The sequence below is a fragment of the Myotis davidii genome, unplaced genomic scaffold (assembly GCF_000327345.1).
Source record: "Myotis davidii unplaced genomic scaffold, ASM32734v1 scaffold425, whole genome shotgun sequence".
Lineage (NCBI taxonomy): Eukaryota > Metazoa > Chordata > Mammalia > Chiroptera > Vespertilionidae > Myotis > Myotis davidii.
In genome coordinates, this window is record NW_006296413.1 from 3,536,431 (window position 1) to 3,545,336 (window position 8,906).

At 61.6% G+C, this 8,906-nt stretch overlaps 1 protein-coding gene across 1 annotated transcript in view; it reads right to left on the bottom strand.

The window, feature by feature from the left end:
- Window positions 1-8,900, bottom strand: part of EHBP1L1 (EH domain binding protein 1 like 1) — a 15,404-nt gene extending 6,504 nt beyond the window's left edge. The window contains exons 1-13 of the mRNA XM_015568971.1: window positions 8,776-8,900; window positions 6,318-6,375; window positions 6,012-6,107; window positions 5,598-5,651; window positions 5,336-5,514; window positions 5,114-5,256; window positions 4,635-4,670; window positions 4,481-4,546; window positions 4,231-4,393; window positions 1,789-4,063; window positions 1,182-1,339; window positions 1,046-1,094; window positions 3-89 (exon numbers count right to left, since the gene is read on the bottom strand). Of these exons, the coding sequence (XP_015424457.1) occupies window positions 3-89; window positions 1,046-1,094; window positions 1,182-1,339; window positions 1,789-4,063; window positions 4,231-4,393; window positions 4,481-4,546; window positions 4,635-4,670; window positions 5,114-5,256; window positions 5,336-5,514; window positions 5,598-5,651; window positions 6,012-6,107; window positions 6,318-6,375; window positions 8,776-8,879 (3,468 nt within the window). The 5' untranslated portion in view covers window positions 8,880-8,900. The remainder of the gene's footprint in view (window positions 1-2; window positions 90-1,045; window positions 1,095-1,181; window positions 1,340-1,788; window positions 4,064-4,230; window positions 4,394-4,480; window positions 4,547-4,634; window positions 4,671-5,113; window positions 5,257-5,335; window positions 5,515-5,597; window positions 5,652-6,011; window positions 6,108-6,317; window positions 6,376-8,775) is intronic.
- Window positions 8,901-8,906: the final 6 nt, after the last annotated feature.

Genomic DNA, 8,906 nt, shown 5'->3' on the forward strand with positions numbered 1-8,906 from the left:
ACGATCAGCTTGTCCGGCACGGACAGCAGCACCATGTCCGCGGGCTCCAGCAGGCGGGACACGCCCAGGGCCGCGAAGCCATCGAAGGCCTAGGGACCGAGTGCTTGGCGTCAGCGGTGGCAGCCGCGGTTGGCGGTCGTTGCCCAGCTACGCGGTGGCCCCACCCTGGACCGCCCGGGGTCCCCACGACCCGCATGCCAGGGTTTGCCTAGCAACGCCTTCACTCCCCTATTGGAGGAAGAGTAGCAACAGGGCAGCGCTCCTGTAACCCAGCAACTGCGCACGAAGGAGCGGTTTTGGAAAAACCAACTAGTGGAAATATGCTTTAAAAACCCACACACTGCTGAAACCGGTTTGGATCAGTGGATAGAGCGTCGGCTTGCGGACTGAGGGGTCCCGGGTTCAATTCCGGTCAAGGGCATGTACTTGGGTTGCCGGCACATCCCCAGTAGGAGGTGTGCAGGAGGCAGCTGATCGATGTTTCTCTCTCATCGATATTTCTAACTCTCTATCTCTCTCCCTTCCTCTCTGTAAAAAATCAATAAAATATGTTTTAAAAAAACCCACACAACTAAACGATGGAAATGAACAATTTCAATCTTAAAAGACCAAAAGGATAAAAGGTGGCAGAACTTCCAAAAGCCGCGGCTGGGGCCCGCCAGCCCAGATTCCTCTCCCACAGACACTGGGACCACAATCCTGGACCTAGGCTCTGGTCTAGACCAGTGGTTCTCAACCTGTGGGTCGCGACCCCTTTGGGGGTCGAACGACCCTTTCACAGGGGTCACCTAAGACCATCGGAAAACACATATATAATTACATATTGTTTTGTGATTAATCACTATGCTTTACTTATGTTCAATTTGTAACAATGAAAATACATCCTGCATATCAGATATTTACATTACGATTCATAACAGTAGCAACATTACAGTTATGGAGTAGCAACGAAAGTAATTTTATTAAAGGGTCGCGGCATTAGGAAGGTTGAGAACCGCTGCTCTAGACCCTCCTTCCCGCCAGGCACGGCTCCCTCCCAGCTCACCTGCTTGTTGTTCTGCTTGATGTTGAGTGGGTCAAGGGAGGCATAGTCGCTGTGGAGAGAGCTCTGGTCAGAGGCTGGTCCACATTGCCCTCCTGGCAGGCTCCCCACTTCATTCCCACCCCCTTTGGTGGCTCACATCTTGTCTGGGTAGAATCGGTGCAGGATGGCACAGAAAGCCAAACCGTTGCGCCAGGATGTAGTAAAGTTGGTAATTCGGACGCCACGGTAGCCAGCGGTGACCTCCTGGCACCACTCCAGTAGGGACTGGCTGGAGCTGACCAGGGCAGGTAGTGCCTGAGGACACAGGGACAGGCTTAGGGAATGTGAACATGTGCCCTCTGCCCCTTGGGCATAAAACAGCCCCAGCTCTGGGTTTGTCGGAGGCACCAGAGACCACTGGCCAGAGCCTTGGAGCCAGGCAAGAATTCCCAGCTCTGGGGTTCTCTACCAAAGTCACCTAAGAGATCAATGGCCCCCAGGCAAGATCAGAGGTCACAGCAGCCACACCTCAAGGTCAGCCCAGAAAAATCAGCTTAAGGATGTCCCACTCCATGCAGCCCAGGGAAGCCAGGGTGGGGGAGCCAGGGTATCCTGAGAGAGGAAGGGGTGAGGGGGCTCCTTGAAGCTGAGCCCGTCCCACCTCACCCCAGTCGACCAGGTGGGTCCATGCAGAGCCGCCGTTAGCTCAGCCCCAGGTTAGTGGGAAGCACAAGACTGGGCCCTCGGCAGCCCCCATTCCCTACCTGGCTGCCGGGCAGCCTCCTGTCCTCTTCAGGCTCCTCTGGGGAAGAGGCCCCCGAGGGCCTGGGCACCCCAGCCCCTGCCCCACTGGCCACCTGCGTCTCAGTCAGGCTGGCCTCAGCTTCTCTCCCCTTCTCGGTTCCCAAGACCCCAGCCTCTGCTTCCTGGGCCTCAAAAACACCAGATTGGTTCTCTGGAGGACCTAAAACTTCCACCTCTCCTTCAGGGGCCCCCCACCCCCCAGACTTGGCCTCTGAAATCCCTAAATCCCCAGCCTCCAATTCCTGGACCCTCAAAACTGCAGTCTCTGCCTCTGCTCCCTGGGACCTTAAAACTCTCTGCTTAGTAACTGGGGCCTTTAACGCCTCGTACATGAAGCTCCCGCAGAGCCCAGTCTCTGCCTCCAGGACCCCAGAGACCTTAGCGTTCTCAGCCTCCAAAACGGTCCTTTCTGTCTGCGGAGTCCCCAGTCCTTCAGCCTTTGCCACTCCAACCCCTGGCCCTGAGTCCCCTGAATCCCCCATCTCTGTCTCCTGGGCCCCTGCTGTCTCAGTCCCCACCCCTGGGACCCCTGAACCCCCAGAGGCTACCTCCTGGGTCCCCAATATCTCAGCTTCTGCTGTCTCAGTCCCCACCCCTGGGACCCCTGAACCCCCAGCTGCTACCTCCTGGGTCCCCAATATCTCAGCTTCTGCTGTCTCAGTCCCCACCCCTGGGACCCCTGAACCCTCAGCTGCTACCTCCTGAGTCCCCAATATCTCAGCTTCCGCTGTCTCAGTCCCCACCCCTGGGACCCCTGAACCCTCAGCTGCTACCTCCTGAGTCCCCAATATCTCAGCTTCCGCTGTCTCAGTCCCCACCCCTGGGACCCCTGAACCCTCTACCTCTGCTTCGTGGACTCTTGCTACCTCAGATTCTATCTCGGGGACCCTTGAACCCTCAGCTGTTTTCTCCTGGGTCCCCAGTACCTTTGCCTTTGCTGTCTCAGCCTCAAACCCTGGAACCTCAGAACCTCCTACTTCTGTTTCCTGGGTCCCCGAAGCCTCAGATTTTACTGCTGAGACCCCTGACCCGCCCACCTCTGTCTCCTTGGCCCCCAATATCGCAGGCTCTGCTATCTCAGCTTCTATTCTCAGTACCCCTGAGCCCCCCGTTATCACCTGGGCCCCCAATAGCTCAGTCTCTGCCACCCCCGTCTTTGTTCTCAGAACTCCTGAAGCCCCAGCCTCTGTTTCCTGGGTCTCCGGTTCCTCAGACTCTGCCATCCCAGCGGCTTCTGACTCAGGGACCCCCGATCTCACTGCCTCTGTCTCCTGGGCCTCCAACCTTTCAGCTCCTGCTGTCTCGCTCTCTACCTGTGGGACCGCTGATCCCTCTGCGTCTGTCTCCTGGGTCCCCAAAACCTCTGATTCCGTCATCCCCATCTCTGTTCCCAGGACGCTCAAGATCCCAGTTTCTGCCTCCCAGACCCCCAGATCCCTAGACATTGCCCCCTGGTCAGCTGTGGGTGGGGCTTCCTGGGGCCTGCTCACCTGGGGCCTGGTGCTTGCTGCTCCAACAGAGGGGCCCTGCTCCAGGCCTGTCCCCCCAACACCAGAGGCCCCTCCCCTCACCTCTGCATCCTCTCTCTCCTGGCCTGCAGCAGCCCAGGACCCCTCGGAGTCACTGAGATGCCTGGAATGCCCTGCAGGCTCTGCTGGGGGTGAGCTCTGGACAGTAGGAGCCTCATCCCGGGTCCTGACCCCTGTCCTCCCCTGAGAGGCCCTCAGAGGAGCCTCAGGAGTTCCCTGGAACCTTGCCTCAGACATCACCCCTGCAGCCTCTGGTCCCTTAGTGTCCACATGTCTCACCTTTGACCTCTGCTCAGCATCCACTTGACTAACTTCTGAACTCGCTTCAGCCTCCCCAGCTCTGACCTCTGACCTCTTGGTGTTCACGCCTCTGGGTCCTGACCCCTGCTCAGCGTCCACCCCACTGGCCTCTGGCCTGTCCCCAACGGTGCCTTCCTCAGCCTTGGCTTTCTGCCCTCCCAAAGAGTTTCTGCAGCCTCCATCCTCAACGCCTGGGCTCGGCCTGGCTCCCTGGGCCTCTGTCCCTTCCTGAGGGCTTGCCTGGGCCTCGGTCTCCCCAGCAAAACCCACTCCTGCGGGGGGAGCCCCTGAGGCTTTGGGGGCCTCATCTTTCCCTTGGGGGACTGAGGGCCAGGGGGCATCAGAGCCTTTCCGGAGCCGAGGGGCCGGGACGGGGGCCGAATCCTGGTCTGGATGTCTTGAGGACCTGAGGAGAGAGCAGGAGGGGGCGCTGGAGGAGTCATTGGCCCCCCACTCTCCACCCCAACCCCCCTTCCCCTCCGATTGCTGGGGTGCAGGAGAGGTATGTTGGTAGAGGGAGTGCAGCTTCCTCACTAGTCAGGGCATGGGGGTGGGGCTGGTTCCAAAGCTCACCTTGTCTCCAGTGGGGCTCCGGGGGGCCTTGGGGCTTCAGGCCCCACCTGGCCCCCGACTACAGTAGCTGGTTCTGACCCCTGGCCCCGGGAGGCCCTGGCTGGGGGCGCAGGGACACTCACAGGGGCTGGGCTGGTACCCTCAGTCCTAGACGGGCTGGCAGCTGGGGAAGAAGGAAGGAGAGCGGTGCTGAGGCCTGGGCCCCGTGACTGGAGGTCCAGGCCCCATCCAACCCCAGGCTCGGCCTCACCTGCCTGCCGGGGCTGTGGTCGGCCCTCCTCCTCCTCACAGAGTGTCTTCAGCTCCCGAGGGGGATCTGGGGAAGGGTTTGGAGGGGCATGTTCAGCTCAAGGCAGAGTCCTGAAGGTCTGACCCCCTCCCTCCAACTAGAGCGCTGGGCCTACCTGGGAGCCGGCCCGGCCTGAGGGCACCGCCCCGGCCTGCGAGAAGAGACAGGCCCGAGAACGCAGAGAAAAAGAGAGAGAACCAGGAGGACAGACAGAAAAAAAAGCCGTAATAAGCTAACGGGAGGGATAAGGAAGCTGGCGACAAGCAGAAGCATGGGTGGTGAGGGTGGTGAGGGGGGACTGCAGCCACTCTCTGCGCCTTGGGCACAGTTGTTATAGCACAAGTACAAGGTGGGGGAGGCACCCATTCAGGGGTGGAGAGGGCCAGGGGCAGGGGGACCCTGGGAACGCATCCTGCAGGACTCAGCCAAGGACCCAGGCGACCACAGGACCAGGGGCCAAGTCTGGACAACCAGGGTGGCAGGGCAGGTCAGAGCTGCCTGGGCAATGGCGAGCTCCCGTCACTGGGCGTGCACATGGCAAGTGGCTTATATATGGTCTTGGTGGTCAGTCCACGTCCATGGCCGTGAGCCCACCTGGCTGGGGGGCATGAGCCCGAGCCTCAGGGGCCCCTGGACCGCTAGCCTCCTCCTCGTCACTCTCAGCAAAGTCGTCCAAGTTGCCCACGTCACTAGGCTTCACGCTCATAAGGCTCGCAAGACTCTGCATGTCATCGTCCCTGGGGGGTCAGAGGTCAGGGGTAAGGGTTGGGGCCGGAGATGGAAAACTAGGGCCAAGGAGGGCGGGCCGACACTCACGTGGCACGGCCCTCTCGCAGCAGCACCCCCGAGAGGGTGAGGCTCAGCTCCGCGTGGACCACCTTCACCGACTTGGCCTTCAGCCGCAGCTGCAGCGGGACCTGGGCGGGCACGGGCCCCGCGTGGCGGGCCAGGTCCACCTCGGCCGAGGCCAGCACCTTCCGCTGCCCCTTGGACTCCTGTGGGCCAGGGGAGGGGCTGGAGGAATGAGTACAGTGCTGCCCCAGGGTCCCCCAGACCCCAGCCCACCACAGGCACTCACATTTTCAATAACAAACGTCCACTCTTTGGCCTCATACTGGTCCACGTGGGGGTCCTGGGAAAAGCGGGCACAGGTGAGCACAGGGGCTGCTGGGGGAGGGGCGGGGCTGGGAGAAGAGCCTGTGCCGGCTCAGAAGGTGTTGGTTGGGGCCTTCCCACGTGCTGGTCCATCCCACCTGGGCTGCCCCTAGCTTCTCCTGATCCCGGCTGTCTCTCCTAGAGCCGGTGGCAGGTAAATGTGACCTCCTCCAAGGAGGCCTCCTGGCCACTCACGCTGAACAGGCAGGCCCTGCTGCAATTCTTGGTCTCGGGAGTCTTTCCTCTTTGGAGTGACAGCCCAGCAGGGGAGCCCTGTGGTTGCCTGGGGCTGTGATCGCCAGCCCAGTCCCTTCCACGTGGAGGGCGAGAGACTCACCCTGTACAGGGTCACAGAGATGTCCACATTCTCAGGTACCATCCACACCACGGTGCCCCGGTAAGGGTTCTGGATGCCCGGCTGCCAGCTGTGGGCCTACAATGAGCAGTCTGAGTCCTCCCCCAATCTTAACCCTCCCCCTCCCCCTTTGCCCTTGTCTTCAACTTTGACCGTATCTTTCTCTCCATTCTGTGGATTCTGATCTGAACCGGAGTCCACGACCCCATCAGCCCTCACCCACTTTACCCACACCCCCCGTCACTGGCCCCACCCCTAACCTGTATCCCCAGCTAACATCTCCCCCACCTTGGAGCAGATGCGTCGGTTCCGCCGGGTCCACACCACCACCAACTTATCCGGTTGCCTGGGAGGGGTGGGGGAGAAGCGGGGGGCTGCTCAGTTGGGCTGCCCAGCTTCTCCATGTCCCCCAGGGACTACCCTCTGCCCTCATTCCCCTCCCCCAGGAGAGGGCATGGACAGCCCTTATCTGAAGCCACAGGGAGCAGGGTGGGGCTGCTGAGGCAGGGTGGGGCCCGGGGCAGAAGGGCAAAGGCCCCATGTAGGTCAGCGGGATCGTAAAGACCAGGAGCCAGGGACCGGAACACAGCAAGGACCCTGCAAGAGGCACAGCGCAGACTGAAAGAAGTCCCTTCACTCACAATCTGTGTGAAGTGCTTCTTAGGGTCAGAGCAGAGCAAAGCAGAGGCAGGACCCTTCTGGGCTCAGAACAACAAAGGTGGGGGGAGAGTGCTAATCAAGAAGAAAAGGCATTAGCTGACTTCGTGTCGTGCCTGCACAGAGCCTGCTTAAGGTTGGATGTGGGAGCAGAGGCATGAGTGGGGGAGGGATGGGCTGTGTGAGGGCTCCAGGTAGAATGGTCAGTGCACGGTCCAAGTTTGGGGGGAGGCCCTGAGTCAGAGTAGGGGGCAGGGGTGCGAGGTGATCAGAGGTCAGAGGGTCCACTGTTCTTAGACCCCCTCCCAGGCCCTTCTATGCCCAGTCCTTTGTCCTTTGCTGGGCCCAGGGACCCGGCCCTGCGTCCCACCTCTCAAACCCAGAGCCCTGGCCCCTAGCTCTGCAGGGCGCTTGACGCCTGTGAGGGGCCTCAAGGAAGACCTCCAGGCTCCATCTAAACTGAGCAGCATAAGCAGGGCAGGCGCAGAGGCAGGCAGAGGTGTGAGGAGACAGAGACAGTCAAGAGGAGAGTGTGCAGGGCCCAGTCCCGGGCACGGAGCTAACACATGGCTGGGCCGTGAAGGAAGAGGGCCCTTTGGGTCAGAGGGTCCACTGCTGCCCAGGAGGGCGGGTGGTTGAGGGCAGCAGGAGAGCCCTCCTTGCCTGTATCCAGCCCCCTGCCAGGGCATTTGAGCTCACCCAGTTCACTGCCCTCTGGACTCTGAGCCGAGATAAACGGCTCACTTGTCAAACCCTGAGGGTGCTGAGACCTGGAGAGCTTGCGGGGCCAGGAAAGGTCACCCAGCTGACCCTAGAGGCCTCAAGCTCCTTTCCCCAACCCCAAACAGCAGGGGATGGCTGAGCAGGGGTATCCATGGGGCCTTCCCAGAAAGGGGAAGTGGGCAAGGGGTGCCTAGGGAGGGCGGGGCCTGGCCAAGCAGTCTGACTCAGGCTGGGCACGCCCTCCTGGGGAGCTTCGACCTGGACAGGGGCAGCTCCCTAACCTGGGCTCAGAAGCCCAGGAGGCCCTGACTGCCCGCCCCCCCCGTGACTCACATGCGCTGACACTGCCCACACCCTTGGCCTGCTCTCCGGGACCATGTCCAGTATCCTCTGACCTTACCCAGAGTGCCAGGGTAGAAGGTAGAAGCCAGAGGCCGGAGCTCCCTCCCCTACCAGCCCTGTGCTGTGCCACCCCGGCCAGCCCATCTGCTCCGGGCCTCGCTGAGAGGGCTGGCCCCGGGCAAGACCAGGAATATGGCAGCTACCTAAGGGACCCCAAGGTCCCTTCCTGCCCCGGCAGCCCTTCCTCCTGGGAGCCTAAATTTAGCCTGGCGGGTAAGATCCCCTCAGCTGTGCCCTAATCCAGCCAAGGGAAGCTGACACCAGTGAACACATATATTTAGGGTGTGACGCAGGGGCCTAGGCAGCTGTGGAGAAGGAGATACCCCTGGGTCCTCTGGCAGCCCAGGCCAGATCCCGCATCCCCACATGTCTCCCCCACCCCACTACCTTGCCCTCTCCAGGCCTCCTCTTCCCAGACCCACAACCTCCCAGGCCCCTTTAAGCCACTCCCGCCGCCCTCCTCATCCCTCCCAGTGCTCAGTTTCCCCTTTTAAGGACATTGTGGAGATGAATCCAGCCTCCCAGAGCCCGGTTCGGCTTGGGGGGGGGGGTTCTCTGGCTCAACAAGCGGGCAGGGGAGGAGGGGACAGCATCCTCCTTCTGAGCTGGACTGAGGCCCATGAAGGCTGCCCCGGCCTGGCTGCCGGCACCTCCAGATTGGCCACCCTGAACCACCCCTCCGGCCCCAAACATGAGGCCTCCCTTCCCCCAGCCCTGAGCGCAGCTGAGGGAAGTGTGGGCGCAGTCTCAGGCCGGAAGTCCTGACTCCACTCCCTCAAGGCTCCCACACCCCCAACCCCTGGGGTCCCACAAGCGGCAAGAGCCCTTCTGAGCGTCTGTGCCTGGACAGCAGGGGCCAAGCCAGGGTGGGGGCCACTGTGGTCCTTGCGCCGGGGACGGGGTTGCCTCGGCTCCAAAGGCTGGATGGGGTCCCAGCCGGGGTCCCGGGCCTCCGCCCACTCACCATTTCTTGGTGCACTCCACCACCAGCTCGTGGTAACAGGCCACGAACTGGAACTTGGCGGCCCGTTTGCCCACGCGCTGCAGGCGCTTCCACACCGAGGTCATGGCCCCGCCGCCCCGCTCCTCAGAGCC